This window comes from Phaseolus vulgaris, chromosome 2, assembly GCF_051622355.1.
Source record: "Phaseolus vulgaris cultivar YP4 chromosome 2, ASM5162235v1, whole genome shotgun sequence".
Classification (NCBI taxonomy): domain Eukaryota; kingdom Viridiplantae; phylum Streptophyta; class Magnoliopsida; order Fabales; family Fabaceae; genus Phaseolus; species Phaseolus vulgaris.
The window spans coordinates 42,191,607-42,208,906 of record NC_143499.1 but is presented as its reverse complement, the minus strand read 5'-3'; the positions used below and the strand labels follow the sequence as shown (position 1 = coordinate 42,208,906).

Genomic DNA, 17,300 nt, shown 5'->3' with positions numbered 1-17,300 from the left:
AAATTTAGTCTCTAAAACCTTGGTTGCTAATTAGAGATCAATTTAGAAACTATTTAACAATAATAAAAAATAATAGAAACTAATTTAGAAACCAATTTTTGTTTTAGTTTCCAAAATGGTATCTAATTTAGTTACTATTGCAACTAATTATTTTGGTCTCTAAAAATTGGTTTCTATTTCATCATTTTCTTGTAGTGTAAAGGATTATATATACCTCTTTGTTTTTGTGGAAAAAGAAAATATAAATAAATATATGATATTGAAATCACTCAAAATGTAATTAAAAAGTTTGTTTTCCCATTCATTTATAAAAAAAAAATGTAAACAAAGAATATATCCATACAAAGATAATCAATGTACACTTTCTTAACATTTCTTTAACTAGTTATTGTTTTATCATCTCTCACGCTTATTTTAAATCTCATCCCTTTTTAATTAATTCAAGATGTGAGTCACAATATAACAATAAAATGTGATAAATTAAAAAGGTATTTAATATAATGAGAAAGAGTAGTTTTTGTTTCATAGTTTTTTTTTCTGTAAAACGTCAAATCACTTTATAATAATAACAATAATGATAAAAGTGTGCTGAAGAAGCTTCTTTTTTTTTCCCCAATAATTAGTGCTATAGGGTTCCATGATATATGATGAATGAACAGAAGAACACATTCATGCTAGCCCTAACTGTAGATTTCTTTTTCTTGCTCCAAAATTTGGGTTAAGCTCATAGCAGCATCAACAATTGGCGAGTTTCTCTGCAGTGAGGAATTTGAACATTTCTATGGTTGTCTTGGTCTCATCTTGAAGCAACATAAAGTCATAGTACTAAAGGGATTTTGAAAACTGCTCTTTATCTATAGAGCTGTACAATGAAGGCTATGAATAGGGTTCTCATAGTTTTTCTTCTTCTTGTTTCCCTTTATGTTACATCTTCTCATCAAAACACAGATCAGAACTCATCAGAATTCAATATCACGAAAAGGGTTGAGACTAATGATCATGATGCTAAAGTTTTCTACAAGCACACTTGGCCGGTAAGAGTACTCTCCTTAGAAATTTATATACAATAACATTTTCTAGACCAAATAGGTGGATGTAGTAGAATCTTTTTGTATATGCTTTTTAGAGTTTTTCTATCATAAAAGCTTTCATATTTTCACAAGATAGAAACTGTAAAAACTTAGTGTTTGCATATTAAGGACATTGGTTTGGGAGACCAGTGAATTTGTCTCATATTTTTTTTTAGGTATGTATAAGGGTTGAACCTGATTCTTCTTATTCAATTCTTATTGTTGATAAAAAAAAAGACATTGCACTGTGATTACCTTTGTGATGGTTTTGTTTTTGGTTGTAGAGGATGAAATTTGGGTGGAAAATAATAGTGGGAAGCATAATTGGATTCCTAGGATCAGCATTTGGGACTGTGGGAGGTGTTGGTGGGGGTGGCATCTTTGTACCAATGCTTACCCTAATTGTTGGATTTGATGCAAAATCAGCAACAGCAATATCAAAATGTAAGAATTAGTACTATTTTAAATCCTCTAATGCATGCTCAACGGGTTATGAGATTCATGGCATATATGGGTTGCTTCCTTACTCCATATTCAATGCCAAATTTTTAACTAGAGATTCAATTATTTTCATGTTTTGATGTGCAAGTACTATGTATGATAACAATCTGGGACAAAATATTTATTTATTTATTTTTGAACTAATTTTTTTAAATGTTTCATCACAAGATAAATTAAATACAGGTTTATGATTTACATCGAAATTGAAATTATTTTAAGTAATATTTTTTTTCTTCATATAAAACATGAAATTAAAACCTTCAAAAAGACCCTTACATATGTTTTTTTATCCCAAGTATGAATGCATAAAATTTTTGGAACATTATTTATTATTATTTTTTCAAAATGTGACTACTATGTTAATAATTCTATCAAATATAATAATTAAATCTCCCTTAATAAAAAAATGTCTCACATACTCAGATCTGAGACTTTTATAGAACTATGTAGCTTATCTTAAACTCAAAGGTTGAACTTCTTATCTAAGTTGGCTGTGAAGGTTTTTAGAAATTTTCACTGTTAGTTTTTCTGTCCTGGTTTGTTTTGACGGACTTTAAAAACTAAATCTAATTAATTTTATTAATTTGGATTAACTCATCAGTTTTTTTACGTAATTTGAATTAAACCAATCTAACAGATTGGTTCGACTTAAATCAATAAAGTTGAATACTATACAAATGTACCAAACTCTGATTACGAAAATCTAGCATAAAGTTATAAAAATGTAATACATAAATAAGTGAAATTGAAAATTTAAAAGGAAAATTTATCTGCATAAACGTCACAAGCGCAAAAATTTAATATCTCCAACTTATAATGTAAAAATTATAAATATTTTAAATATTAAGAAAGTGGTTAATGTACAGGTAAAATTCAGACACTTCATAATCTTAAGCGTATTAAGTAGTCTTAATGAAATAAACATATTAAACAATGGATACTAAATACTATTTGGAAAAAAAAAAACAGTTGGTCTAACTCATTAGCAATGTAAAATAATATAATGCATATTTTCAACACAAATTCTTAAAACATTTTGTTTATAAATAACTTTTTTTATATTAATTGTTTATTTTATTTATTTTTATCCAGCTTAACATTTAAATTTCTCACAATAAAACTTTAATTTTTAAAAAAAGATAAGTTTTCTAGTCACTTTCTAAAAATATTGTCGTGAGTGTAAAAGATTGTTTGATAAAAAAAACAAATTTATAATCAATGTATGAAAAAAATCTTTCAGTAAACTAATTATTGATTCGATCTATAACTAATTTTATCATAATTCCATTCAAATATCGGTAATATACTACAAAATAATAATAATTATATCCTTAATTTTTTATAAAATAGTATTAATTATTGACAAATACCTTTTTTAACGAATTAAATAAATAAAATGCAACATTTTAAGATTTGTAACTACTTTACCAAATACATTTTTTTCTGCTAAACTTTAGATTTTTTCAACTAAGCCATTCAATAATAAGATAGCATAAGATAACTTAACAAAGATGTCTTAATGTCCACCATAAAACCAGAAAACAACAGATTATTATCATAGACACTAATCCTAATTAAATCCTTACGACAAAAATCAAAACCTAAACCCTAAACTCAAATTTATCTGCACCCAACCATAATGCGTGCTGTCAAATTGTGCAGCTTGACCTCATTTTCCTCTAAACTTAATTATTGACCAATACTAATCTACAACTACACTATTTTAAAAGGTTTTCTAAACTTGTACTTAAAAAACATATTTGCTTTGGGAATGAGGTAAGAATGTTATGAATTTTGATGTACCATTGTACATGTTTGGAACATTATATGGGTGAAATTTGTATTGTTTGGTTGGTGAAGGCATGGTTACAGGTGGAGCAGGAGCAACTGTTTTCTACAACTTGAAGCAAAGGCACCCAACTCTTGACATGCCTGTGGTTGACTATGACCTAGCACTTCTTTTTCAACCAATGTTGATGCTTGGAATCAGTGTTGGAGTTGCTTTCAATGTCATTTTTCCTGACTGGATGATAACAGCTTTGTTAATTGTAGTTTTCATTGGTAGGTACCAATTCCTTCAAAAATGAATCTCTGATCTTTTTCATTTTTCTTTGCTTCCTTTTGATGTAGTCTAAATGTGAAACAGGCCTTTCAGTCAATGCATTCTTTAAGGGTGTCCAAACATGGAAAAAAGAAACCATTCTTAAGAAGGTTTTTGTTTCAACATATATACCTCATCTTTCTATTAAACTTCTTTGAAACAGTACACAATTTGGTCCCCAAAGTAGCACAAACTTGTGTTGCTTTTGTCATGGCCACCAAAAGAGACAAATTTCCTAACAATTACATCCCTTAAAGACATGACCAAAGCAACACAAAATGTCACTTTCAAGGACTAAGTTGCATACTGAATCAATTTCTGGTGTTTTGATTCATTACATATCCCTGTTATAATTCCAGGAAGCCAGGCAGAATGCACAGTCAAATGGTAAGTGTTTCTGCTATATCCTTGGATCTGTGTTCTTGTAGTTACTATAGTTGAAGGAGAGAAAACATTACCAAACATGTCATGCTAACTTTGAGTTTCATCAGATGCTGGAGGAACCGGTAATGCTGCTCATCCTCAAACAGAAGAGATGATCAATGAAAGTCATATAAATACCAATCAATCGAGGAAAAAAGTAGTAAAAATGAAGACAGTTGCTGCTGGTGTTTTTTTTTTGTTTTTTTTTTTATCGGCTGCTGCTGGTGTTTTCATGTCCAACTTCGGTACTTTCTGATAAATCTAAAACTTCTGTGCAGGTTTCTGTTATTGAAAATATTTACTGGAAGGAACTTGGAATTCTTGTATCTGTGTGGATCTTGATACTTGCATTGCAGATAGGAAAGGTTAGTTGTTTTTTTTTTTTAATCAGAAAAAACAACTAAAATAAATGAGCTCATTTAAGGGTGATCCAACCCTCATATCACTACAAGAAAATCATAAAATAGAAATAAATTTTTAGAGACCAAAATAATTAGTTGCAATAGTAACTAAATTAGAGACCATTCTATAAACTACAAAAAGAATTGGTTTCTAAATTAGTTTATATTATTGTTAAATAGTTTCTAAATTGATATCTAATTAACAACCAAGATTTTAGAGGCCAAATTTAGAAACTAAATAATTGGTAGTTAAAACTTTGGTTGCTAATTAAATACTAATTTAGAAACTATTTAATAATAATAGAAACTAATTTAGAAACCAATTTTGTTTTTAGTTTCTAAAATGGTTTCTACTTAAGTTACTATTGCAACTAATTATTTTGGTATCTAAAAATTAGTTTCTATTTCATGATTTTCTTGTAGTGTACAGAGTAAGAATGAACAAAATACCTTTTCACCTTTACATTGAAAATAATAAATATTCTCCTACTGCCTTCCCCTGCACTACTAGCTAAAGAAAGAACATTAAATCAAATACATACATACTAAGGGTTCTAGACACCAGTCAGAGAACGAAAAAGTTCATTGACGATATCTTTGAAACAATCCAGGATCAAACCTTAAGCTGTGTTAGGGAAAAAACTTCAGAGTGATCAACCACACCACCTTTAAATAAACACCTTTAAATAAGCAATTATTCTTGTGTCTTCAATTTCACTAACCAAATCCAAATATTGCCCATAACAAGATTAACTGAAGTAGATGCATCTAAGATTTTGAAATGTTCAAAATGTGACCTAGGAATGTTATGATCAACCGAACTCACTCCTAACCAGTCATAACAAAGATTCCAAATTTGCCAAGCAACTCTACATCCTAAGAATAAATGATTTGTTGACTCCTCTAACGGCTTGCAAAATCAACAAAGATTGCTCTCGATCCCTATCCTTGTGTCTCTCTAGATTTACCTTGGATGCAACCTTGTTTTCATTCACCCTCCAAGTTGTAACATGGGCCGAAGGAAGCGTCTTAATCCTCCAGAAAAAATTGTACAGTCTTGAAACTTCCTTCCTCCGTCTCTCCTTAAAGACCTATAAGCTGACTTGACTGAAAACGTTGTTGTCTCACTATCCTTCCAAGCCCATCTGTCCTCTGACTCCACCTCGAGCTTCTTGTTAGAAATTATCTCTAGAAGCTGGCTTACTTGATCCTCCTCCCAAAAAAAAAAAATCCTTCTCCACTTTAAGTTCCACTACCAGATCCTGTTAACCTAGTAGTGTCTTGTTTATTTTAAGAAATATATTTTTGCATCGAGAAGAGATGTATTATGTGAAGGCTCTTATGAATATTTTATTATTCATAGAATAAAAGGATAACATAAAATTTAAATGCTAAAATCATCTCCATTTTAAAGTTAAGATAATAACTTCCTAAATTTAAATAATAAGTTTATATTCTTATTTTTTCCTAATTTAATCACAAGAAAAACTTTCAAAAACTAAACTTTTTCAAATTCAAATTACAAATATTTATACATACATTTCAAGTTATAAAGAGTAAAAGAGTGTAAATAATCAAAGAAGGCTTAGATAGATGATTTGATATTGCTGATAGGATATGACTACTTGGCCCTGAATTTCATGATTCTTGAATTGTGAAAAAAAAAAATATTTTTTTTTTCAAGGAGACACGAAGCGTGATATATATTTCATGTATAATTATAAAGTTTCTTTTTCCACAATTATAGAATAATAGATTTTATGCCTATTAATAGCACTTACTAAAAACGCCATCCAATTTGTTTGGGTTTCGTTTAATTATCTCATATACTTCTCCATTCTGATAACACTGAATCAGGTTCATGCAATTAAGGTCAAACCTAGTTAATCCGAGTCAGAGTAAGAGAAAGTCAAACTTAAATTGAGTCGAGTCGATTTGGTCCAGATTGAGTCTAGACTCGGATCTAAGTTGAGTTGAGTCGGGAACCAACAGTTGAGTCAAGACATATCTATGTTTCATTCGTCTTGAGGCTGATTCACGTTCAGTCAAGTTGGACTAGACTCATGTTGGTTTTAGTCTAATTAAGACTAGATCGAGCCCAACCCAATTAAGATGAGTCGACTTGAATTTTCCTTGTCCAAATCAAGTTGAGTCGACTACTAGTGAGTTAAGTCAATCCAGACTAAGGTTGAGTTAAGTTAGTTAATCCAGGTCAAATTATGTTAGGAAGAAACCAATGTTCGGTTAAAATTTCTTAATTATTTTTTAACACCGAATGTCTAACAAGTTTTACGAGTTATAAGAATTGAAGATATTGAGTTGAAGGTGATTGAATTTTTTTTATCGACTTTCCATGCATAAAAATATATTAATTTGTGAAGAATTTTGAGAGTAATAGATGAAGTGCAAACGGTGTGAGAAATACTAACAGATTTTTTTCCCTTTGCTTTCTTGAGTTTTCTTTCTTTTTGTATTCTTATTATGGATTGTCTTGCATCATAGGAGTATTTTAACTTCTTCCGAAAGGTCTAAATCCCATAAATGCATTATATATTATTGCCAAATATCATAACTCTCCCTAAAAAAAATAAAAATAAAAGAAGTACCTTAAGGAAAAATATTTTTAAATGAATAAATATATTATGCATAGAAATTTTATGAATATTTTATTCATGTACTCGGTATAAAACAAAAAGTGTAAAATAACACAAAATTCAAATACTAACATTTTAATTTTAAAATCAAACTAATAATTTCCAAAGTCTAAATAACAAGTCAACATGCATATATTTATCTAAACAATATCCTAAAAGTTCTGTGATAACAAACCTTCAAATTAAGTGTAGCTTCGACGAAATTTTCATATTTGGTACAATTTGTATTCTTTATATTTGTTTTTTTAGTTCATCAACATCTTTGCTGTATGCTAATATATATTCCTTCGATTTTGAATCAGAACTACACCACAAATTGTTCAGTGCTGTATTGGGTATTGAACCTGCTCCAGGTACGAATAGCTAGTTGAAATTTGTCTGAAACAGAAGTTTTTGTTATTCATTTCAGATTTTTGAAGATTTAATATTTTATAAACATGTAGATAAAAACATATTATAGAAGTTGGTTTTATAAAGTTAAATTACACTACAACAAGAAAATAAAGTAATAAAAATTAATTTTAAAGACAAAAAATAATTAGTTACTAATAATTAAATTAGATATTATTTTACAAACTAAAAAATTATTGATTTTTAAATTAATTTCTATTATTAATAAATAGTTTTTAAATTGATATCTAATTAATTATCAAGATTTTAACTATCAATTATTTAAATTTTAAATTTGGTAGAAAAACCTTGATAGTTAATTAGATATTAATTTAAAAATTATTTATCAGTAATATAAACTAATTTAGAAACCAATAACTTTTTTAGTCTCTAAAATAATATTCAATTTAGTCGTTATAACTACTAATTATTTTTTGTCTCTAAAATTTGTTTCTATTTAATGATTTTCTTGTAGTGTTAGGTTTAAAGTTTATTTTTAATATTATCATATAAGTCAGTTTTATAAAGTTAAGTTAAGTTTAAAGTTTATTTCTTAATATGATATCACAGTCATTAAATCTTACTTTATAAATTAATGTTATAAAAGTTAAGTTACACAGTCAAAGATACCATCAGTGAGTTTCTCATTCTCTGGATGATGTCTTGAATCCTTGGTATGTATATACTCGATTTAATGCTGATGCGTTGTTTTTTTTTTCTTCAGTTATTAGTGTTGGAAATGAAGTAGATGATTAATTTGTGAATTTTAGATACAAAGGTGGAAATAAACTTTTATCTTTTATTTTCTGTATGAGGGTTAGATCACTCCTTAAGTGGACCGATTTAATTTAATTGTTTATTGACGATAAAAAAACACTTAATTTCAATTCTTAATACAAGCTAACCTTACCTACGAAATGAAGTGTTGAATGTGAATACATCTAAATCTATTTTTGCTCGCTTTACTTATTCTGAGTGGTGCATTGATCATGTGTTTAGTACGTTTTCAATTAAGTGAGCTTATACAAGGTTTCTTCCTTTGGTTGAGTTGATTTGTAAGGATTAGATTATTTAGAAGGGTTGTGTTATGGGCATGTATAAGGGTTGGACTACCATAAAGTAGTTCATATTTATTATTTTTTGATGATTGATTTGGTCTTAACATAAAAAAACGTGATTTTAGTCTTAGAATGAATGAATGAAGCAGAGGAAGATATTGTAGTGGTGATTATGTTATTATGATATCAGGTGCCTATCACTGTGGGAACAAGTTTTTATGAGGCGATGCTTCTGTACAAAGGAAAGAGAGTGATAGCATCACTGGGTGATGAATACAGAGGTTTGCATGTAGGGAAGTTAATGGTTTATTGTACGTGTGGGTTGGTTGCTGGTGTAATTGGTGGGTTGCTGGGTCTTGGTGGAGGATTCATCTTGGGGCCACTTTTCATTGGACTAGGAATTCCTCCTCAGGTATACGTTTCATCATCATCATCATCTTCTTCTTCTTCTCATCTTCTTCCACATGGAATTCACTCTCATTCACCACCACTTTCCACCAAGCTAGGTCTCAAGTGCTACATCCACTTTTGCAATGACGTTTTCTGCATCCATGTCCGTGGTGGAATATTACCTTCTCAAACGTTTCCCTGTTCCTTATGGTAAGTGTATACATGAACCACCACAAATTCAAGGGCTTATCAATAACCTAACCATTATATCATGGCCACTGATAGAGTAAACATCACTCTTACAATTAATCATTGAGTTTTTTATCACTTTATATTGACTTTTAATAATAATATATAAACTTATCAACATGCTAAAAGTTATTTCCCACGGATAATATACTTAAATACTGCATGCTAAAGGAACTAACAAATATTTGAGAGGATGTGTAATTTAACAAATTTATCACATCAAGATGATTAGTTGGTTAAGAAAAATAATAGTATAAGCAGTGAGTAGGTTTAGTATATATGTATATAGTTGAATCACAGATTTGCCAAATTTTATGAAATTAATTTAAAATTAAATCAATGTAAAATCTTTATACAATATTGGGCATACATTTCCCCCATGAAAAAGGCAAAAGTATTTCATAGCTGATGTGATTCAACTAAAATTACCGTCTCAAATAGTAGATATCACTTGACAAAAACTACAAAGAGGTAAATTGAACTGATATTTTTTTTATCAGAAAAAAAAACACACTATAAGAACTTAAATAAAAATTAATTTTAAAAACAAAAAAAGTAATTATTAATTAAATAAAATATTATTTTATAAACTAAAAAAAATATTAATATCTAAAATAAGTTCTATAATTAATTAATAAATATAATTTTTAAATTGATATTAACTATCAATATTTTAGTTATCAATTACTTTATATTTTAAAGTTGGTAGCTAAAACCTTGATAATTAATTATATATTATTTTGAAAATTAATCTATAAATTTTATTAATAATATAAATTACTTAAAATATCAATAATTTTTTTAATCTTTAAAATAATATCTAATTTATTTAATATAATAATTAACTACTTTTTGTCTATAAAATTAAATTTTATATTTAATTATTTTCTTGTTTTAAAAGAGATAAATTCATAATCCTGACAAAAAAGGAAGGGTTGTTAAGTGCTACAAATACTATTTAACATAACTCTAATTTTTATATATATATATATATATATAACTGTTTAGAGTTATGTTAAATAGTATTTGAGAGTGAAGAAGTTACATGAATATATATAAAATATATATAACGAAATCACTGTTTAACACAAAATTTATTAAAAGTGAAGAAGTTACATGAATATGAAATAAGAAGTGGAATGTATACAACTTTGTAATTTTTAATAGTTTTTTTTTATGATAGTATATGTTTAGTGATAAAACTTTTGGTACCTAAAAGTACAAAGTTACTTCATAAGATGGAGCTTTTAATGCTTAACGTGTGATTATTTTGCAGCACTTTACTTTGTAGCAGTAGCCACTGCTGCTGCACTGGTTGGGCAGCATTTGGTGAGAAAGGTTATTGCAATATTGGGGAGAACGTCTCTGATAATTTTCATCCTTGCACTCACGGTTTTTGTGAGTGGAATATCACTAGGCAAGTGCATTTTGCACGATATTCCTTTGGATTCTTCTTCCTTTTTAGGATGATTAGTACCCTATCAGTACTATATACACTATACTAATCTCAGTAAGAACTTGTGGTTGCTGTTTACCCTTATCTTATTTTATTAACATCTATTTCAACAACTTGTCGTGCTTTAAGTTGCAGAGAGTAATAAACGATTTGCTGATATATATTGATTCCATAGTTGGAATCAGTTGGAATATACTGATAGGATCAAAGTGCTTACACCATCATCACAACGATTGCCACAAACATACACTTTTATTTGTTACAATCAACACAATGCATTTTAAATTATAGGGACCTCATATACTTACTTTAGAAAAATTAAAGAAAATTTATTCATGCATATGCTTTGACATTTCCAATAATCAGTAATAGATTACAAATTTACAAAATGACTTAACCTTTTTTTCATTTATTTCAAATTGCAGGAGGAGTAGGCATAGCAAACCTGATTAAAAGGATCGAACAGAAGGAGAACATGGGTTTTGGAGATCTTTGCTCCTACAGGGTTAGAAGTTAAAGACATAACTATGTTTTTAGGGACTGTATTAAGAACACAACTATTTAGTTTAAAGCTGCATAAGCATTTAAATCTATTCTATATATACGATAGTGTTTGTGTAAAACGTTTTCATTATTGACAAATAAATTGTTTCTTTTTTTGCGCAGACAAAATAAATTCTTTTGTTTTCGATTATATTCTGAAGTACGAGTTTTTCAATAAAATCACACGTTTTTCACAGATGTCATAAATGTTTTCCGAAATTAATTAATGAAAAGGAGTGGTGAAGAATATTCAAAAAGAGACTATGAACACTGATCATTTACATATATATACATATTTAATTTCTCTTGATTTAAAAGTTTAATTATATAAAATTTTGATCTGAATTTGAGAAATATTTAACATTAGAACATTTGGTTTTGGAAGCTCCACAAACCGTAGTGCATGTGGCATATTTGAAGCACTAATTAGTTTATTAGGCCAAAGTAGTGGGAGTACACTGTCCACAAAGAGCCAAAAAAGTATGTGTAATTGTATAGAAAATAAAAAATGAAAGATGAAAGAAACCAATGAACACAAAGAATAGAGACCATGTTGTTATCAGTACAACTCTGACCGAAGATGTTGTTTTCTTGTACCTAAATTTTGATTGAATACAAAAAAACCATTATCAACAATTACCGTACAAGCTCCTTTATTTGAAGTGAGCACTTTCTTCAAATTTCTATATATATAGTCCTCATGGTTTCATGTTGATGCAAAGTATATCAGTTAGTTCTAAAAGGACTAAGATTTTCAGTTTAGAAAACTTGTCTGTGTCTGAAGAGAGAGTAATGGCTGTGCATGCATCAAGAAGGTGGGATGTGAAATGGGTTGCTGCAAAGGCTTTCATTGCTTTTGTTCTTCTTGTTTCAGTCTCAGCTACTCCTTCTTCTCATCAAAATGCAGACATCAAAACACCATCCAATGGAACTATAGGTGTTGATTATCATGCTAAAGCATTTTACAAGCACCATTGGCCGGTAAGAAAGAATTAATGCTCATTTTCACAGTTACTTGGATCACAAAACTTCTGCGTCAATTTCAAATATCCACAACAGTGATAAAAATATGTTTTGAGATGATCTAAGAGAACCCTTTTAACTTTGAATATCTTATTAGATGAATACTCCAAAAAATTTCAGTGCATGCATGCATGCATGTGGATATTGGTTTTGTATTAAGTTGGATGAGATGGATTAATCTTGTGAATAATGGTTTTCATTTTTGTGTGTGTTGTGTGCAGAGTATGAAATTTGGATGGAGAATAATAGTAGGAAGCTTAGTTGCATTCCTAGGATCAGCATTTGGGACTGTGGGAGGTGTTGGTGGGGGTGGCATCTTTGTGCCCATGCTTACTCTTATTGTTGGATTCGATCAAAAGTCAGCAACAGCAATTTCAAAATGTAAGAACTTCCATTCTTTTTTAATTCTTCACTAACAAATTAACATTTTATCTTTATCTTTGTGGAATTTTATTGTTGTTCTCTCTTATGTTAGTGATAGGTTTTGAACCTTCTTTTCTTTCTTCTGCCATATAAATGTAAGACTAATGATATATTAATAAGTTTATTTTTTTATACAATCCATTACAACTCTCAATATTATTATTTTAATATTTTTCTATATTATCTTATTATAAATTTACTTTTTATTATATATTTATATTTAAATCAATCACATCAAAAAAAGTTATATACAAATTTATATACAAGTTTTATGGTTCTCAAATAGATTTGTTCAGTATCATCTATATCTGATACAACTGTTGTTTTCTTCTTCTTGTTTTTGATAGAATCAATAATATTTTTCTTGATAATAAATGTTAAAGATTTTTTTAAATGTCATTATATATATATTATTTTTTTTCTTGTTATTATAACTATTTTTTTCTTTTTCCGTATTTATTACATGAATAATCTAATTAAAAAATTTATGTTATCTTGAAGTTTTAAAAAATATAAATAAAAAGAACATTTTTTTTTGTTTAAAAATGGATAATTAATGATAAAGGTATGAACCTGTAACAAAAAAAATTAATAGCATTTACCAAGCATGCGGGAGTGGTACTAGGTTGATTTCATTGTCCAAATCTCAGTGCCAATATTTTAATGAAATTAACATGTTCTTTATAAATGAATAATTTATTTTGCTTTTAGACCTCACTATTTATTATCTTCTGATGTATGAATGCATATATTTTAATTAATATAGTTTTCCCAGTTTTTATTTCATCTGTCATGATTCTTTATTCTTTTGCAGTCCTAAAGCAACTAGTTTTATATATGACTGTAAATATATGGAAAAATCTTAGAGAGATAAAAAAAAAAATGAAAAACATTCTTCTATATGTACATGTAACGTTATTTTCTCGAATGATAAAAAAATATGCACTTGTCAATTTTTTATTCTTAAATCATATACACAGACACACAAAAGATGTATAAAGTAAAATCTCTTGTTTATTGTAATAAGTAAAAAATATAAATAAGTATTATCCAACATACATATATGAAAACTTCCTAGGAATATTTAAAAATGTCATATTTGTTTGGTTTAGTCGTTAAAAATATTTAAATTCATAATTTTATTTTTCAAGTAATAAGAGTTATCACTTGATATATATGTTTCCAAATGATTTTATAAGAATTACTTTTCTTCATCTAATTCAATCCCATCTTTTTTTATTTTGTTTTACGATTCTAAGAAGTAATTTTTTTTTATTGTTGTTTGATTAAAATAAAATAAAATATGGAAATAGCTTAAATTTATTTTTAAAATATAGTTTAATTTTTTCTCTCTCACACACATATATTCGTATAATTTATGTATTAATATTTTTTATTTATAGTTTTTATGGGTATCTAATGGAAACTTTTTTCCGCAATTTAGAAATCAATTATACGCTTAATTAATTTAATATAAATATAATATTATCAGGCAAAGAATACAATTTGAAAACTTTTTTTAACTCTAATTAACCAGAATATTTGTGAGGCAATATGAAAGAGAAAACAGTTAAGCATGAGACAAAATGTAATAATTGAATTATCAATAATTTATAACAATATATAATAGAATTACTCTGTTTTTATATATACATCTCATATTCCTATTTTAATCTTAAATATATTTTAAAATTATAAAAAAATATAAAATTCTTTATACTAAAAATAATAGAAATCATCTACTATTATTCTGATATAATATATCAACAAACATTTAATCTTACAGAAAATATAAATGAAACAAATTAAATAAAGAGATACATTTTTAAACAAATAAATTATAAACTATATATTAAGATAAGTTTTATTAAAGTAAAAAAAAAAGTTATAGAGATTCACTAGGTGAGTAATTTCTTAAAACATTCAATACATAAAGCCAAAGATAAAAGTTCATTATGCTTTATTGGTATTTTCTTAATACAAATATAGACTGTGTCAACCAACTTTTAATCAACATATTAACTGTTTTAACAGAAAAATTTAGTACTCATATGGAATCTGTTTGTTTGATGAATTAGGCATGATTACTGGTGGAGCAACAGCAACAGTGTTCTACAATTTGAGGCAAAGACACCCCACACTTGATTTGCCTGTGATTGATTATGACTTAGCACTTCTCTTCCAACCAATGTTGATGCTTGGAATCAGCATAGGAGTTGCTTTCAATGTCATTTTTCCTGAGTGGATGCTAACAGTTTTGCTAATAATATTTTTTGTTGGTAAGAATTACTGATCAAACTTCAAAATTCAGACACTATTGATTTGCTCAATTAATTTCTTCCCTCTGATGTGATCTGAATGTTAAACAGGCATTTCAATTAAATCCTTCTTTAAGGGTGTTGAGACATGGAAGAAAGAAACCATTATGAAGAAGGTTAATTAATTGCTTCATTAAACATCACCCTCTTTTATATTTTAAATTTCTTTCAAGTTTTGCATTCTGATGCTTGTGCCTGCATCCATGTTATGATTCCAGGAAGCTAAGAAGAATTCTCGGATTGATGGTAAGTGGTTTGATATTATTTGTACTCTCTACCTTTCTGTATATATAAGTGTTTATCAGACATGTCATGCTATTTTTGAATCTAATCACACATTGCAACTCCTGAAGATGATGCACATTATATTCAGACAGAAGAGCCTACCAAAGATGATACTAAAGAACCAATGAAAAAGGTAGTACAAAATACTGAAAGTTATTGATTCCATATATATGCAACATCTATTCTTTCTAATGATATCTAAAACTGTCATGCAGGTTTCTATAATTGAGAACATTCGTTGGAAGGAACTTGGACTTCTTTTTTCTGGCTGGATCGTGATTCTTGGATTAGAGATTGGAAAAGTTGGTATTCATAAATAGTTCTACTCATAATTTTGAGTTTTTCATTTTCTATGCATTGGTGAACATAATATGATGATAACACATGGCTCTGTTTTGAAATCAACAGAAACACACAACAACTTGCTCGAGGTTATATTGGCTAATGAATCTACTTCAGGTATAAACTACTCTAGGATAATTGAATAAACCAATTATCATGGTGATTGCTGACTATTTTACTTCTTTATTTACTCTCAGGTTCCCTTAGCTGTAGGAATGAGTTCATATGAGGCTGTTCGTCTGTACAAAGGGAAGAGAATCATAGCATCCAAGGGAGATCAACAAACACATTTTTGTGTGCTGCAGTTGGTTCTATTCTGTGCTTGTGGAACACTTGCTGGCATGATTGCTGGTTTGCTAGGCCTTGGTGGAGGATTCATCTTGGGACCCCTTTTCCTTGGTCTAGGCATTCCTCCTCAGGTACCCTTTTTCTAGCCTTAAAACATAGATTTTACTATGAATTCACTCTAATTGAGGATTTTTTCACAAAGGTTGCAAGTGCTACATCCACTCTGGTCATGGCTTTTTCTGCATCTATGGCAGTGGTGGAATATTACCTTCTCAAACGTTTCCCCGTTCCTTATGGTAAGTTTCCATAAGATTTTTACAAGATAATTAGAAAAATTTAATCAATTTCTCTATAATTTGAGTTAAGTAAACACTAACTTGTTACAATGAAAAATTTAATGCTGAACTTTGGATACATGTTACAGCAATTTACTTCGTCAGTATAGCCACTGCTGCAGCACTTGTTGGACAGCATTTAGTGAGAAAGGCAATTGCCATACTAGGAAGAGCATCTGTGATCATTTTCATCCTAACCTTCACACTTAGTGTTAGTGCAGTTTTACTAGGTAAGTGTAAGATTGTTTCATTTGCAGAGTGTGTTAATGCAGTTTTATGAGCCAAAAGTAAAATGCTTTTATTTTGTCACAGGTGGAGTAGGAGTTGTACACATGATTCAAAAGATTGAACATCAGGAGTACATGGGATTTGGAGACCTTTGCACATACAAGGTCAAAAAATAGAGTTCAGCAGAAAGAGAAATGAAGAAAGTAATAAGTGCTTGATGTGAAAAAAAGAGAAATTGAGAATGTGATATGAATGTTTACAATGCTAAAATGTTGATATATCAATGTTCTGAAGTTCTTGATGGATGGTATCTAATTGCAGAACATATCTTTAGTTAACAAAAATCCTGAAGCTATTAATAACTTTTAAAATATTTATTTTAACTGGAAAATAAAATAAAAACGACATGTGCAGAAGTTTAAAGGAAAAAGAATGAAACTCGGCAAAAGATTTCTCTATTCCAACTTAATTATGCAATGAGAGACTCAAAATTACCACTTCTTAAGTTAAAAAGTTTAAGAACTTGGTGGGTGGAAAATGAATAACATCATTAAATAATTATCATGAAGAAAAAAAGAAACTTGTTCGCCAAGTAATTCCGATACTAAAGTAAATATTTAAAAGGTAAGACTTAACTAAAATAATAATTTTTTTAATAAAATGTGGTTCAATCTGTTTAATAAGAGACATGCTATATTTAATTCCATACCTTTTTCTCTCAAAAAATGCACATGAGAAAGTTCTCAACATTTTAGTAATTAAGATATTAATATATATATATATATATATATATATATATATATAAGCAAACTTCTTTATAAA

The 17,300-nt window shown here is 28.4% G+C and overlaps 2 protein-coding genes across 2 annotated transcripts; both read left to right on the top strand.

The window, feature by feature from the left end:
- Positions 1–646: 646 nt before the first annotated feature.
- LOC137812203 (sulfite exporter TauE/SafE family protein 3) lies at positions 647–11,369 on the top strand. The gene is made up of 12 exons (XM_068614120.1): positions 647–1,034; positions 1,355–1,514; positions 3,432–3,632; positions 3,718–3,782; positions 4,032–4,059; positions 4,164–4,252; positions 4,374–4,460; positions 7,453–7,503; positions 8,789–9,010; positions 9,105–9,198; positions 10,514–10,654; positions 11,119–11,369. The coding sequence occupies exons 1-12, from the start codon at positions 870–872 to the stop codon at positions 11,208–11,210; spliced, it is 1,395 nt and encodes a 464-aa protein (XP_068470221.1). The 5' UTR covers positions 647–869; the 3' UTR covers positions 11,211–11,369.
- Positions 11,370–11,947: 578 nt separating this feature from the next.
- LOC137812202 (sulfite exporter TauE/SafE family protein 3) lies at positions 11,948–16,779 on the top strand. The gene is made up of 12 exons (XM_068614119.2): positions 11,948–12,217; positions 12,481–12,640; positions 14,761–14,961; positions 15,052–15,116; positions 15,219–15,246; positions 15,354–15,418; positions 15,501–15,587; positions 15,694–15,744; positions 15,825–16,046; positions 16,118–16,211; positions 16,340–16,480; positions 16,563–16,779. The coding sequence occupies exons 1-12, from the start codon at positions 11,951–11,953 to the stop codon at positions 16,652–16,654; spliced, it is 1,473 nt and encodes a 490-aa protein (XP_068470220.2). The 5' UTR covers positions 11,948–11,950; the 3' UTR covers positions 16,655–16,779.
- Positions 16,780–17,300: the final 521 nt, after the last annotated feature.

Coding starts and splice junctions, on each gene's coding strand:
- LOC137812203 (XM_068614120.1), top strand. CDS start 870: ATGAAGGCTATGAATAGGGTTCTCATAGTTTTTCTTCTTCTTGTTTCC. Junction 3,783..4,031: donor AAGAAACCATTCTTAAGAAG/GTTTTTGTTTCA, acceptor TTATAATTCCAG/GAAGCCAGGCAGAATGCACA. Junction 4,253..4,373: donor CCAATCAATCGAGGAAAAAA/GTAGTAAAAATG, acceptor ACTTCTGTGCAG/GTTTCTGTTATTGAAAATAT.
- LOC137812202 (XM_068614119.2), top strand. CDS start 11,951: ATGCAAAGTATATCAGTTAGTTCTAAAAGGACTAAGATTTTCAGTTTA. Junction 14,962..15,051: donor GCTAATAATATTTTTTGTTG/GTAAGAATTACT, acceptor AATGTTAAACAG/GCATTTCAATTAAATCCTTC. Junction 16,481..16,562: donor TGTTAGTGCAGTTTTACTAG/GTAAGTGTAAGA, acceptor ATTTTGTCACAG/GTGGAGTAGGAGTTGTACAC.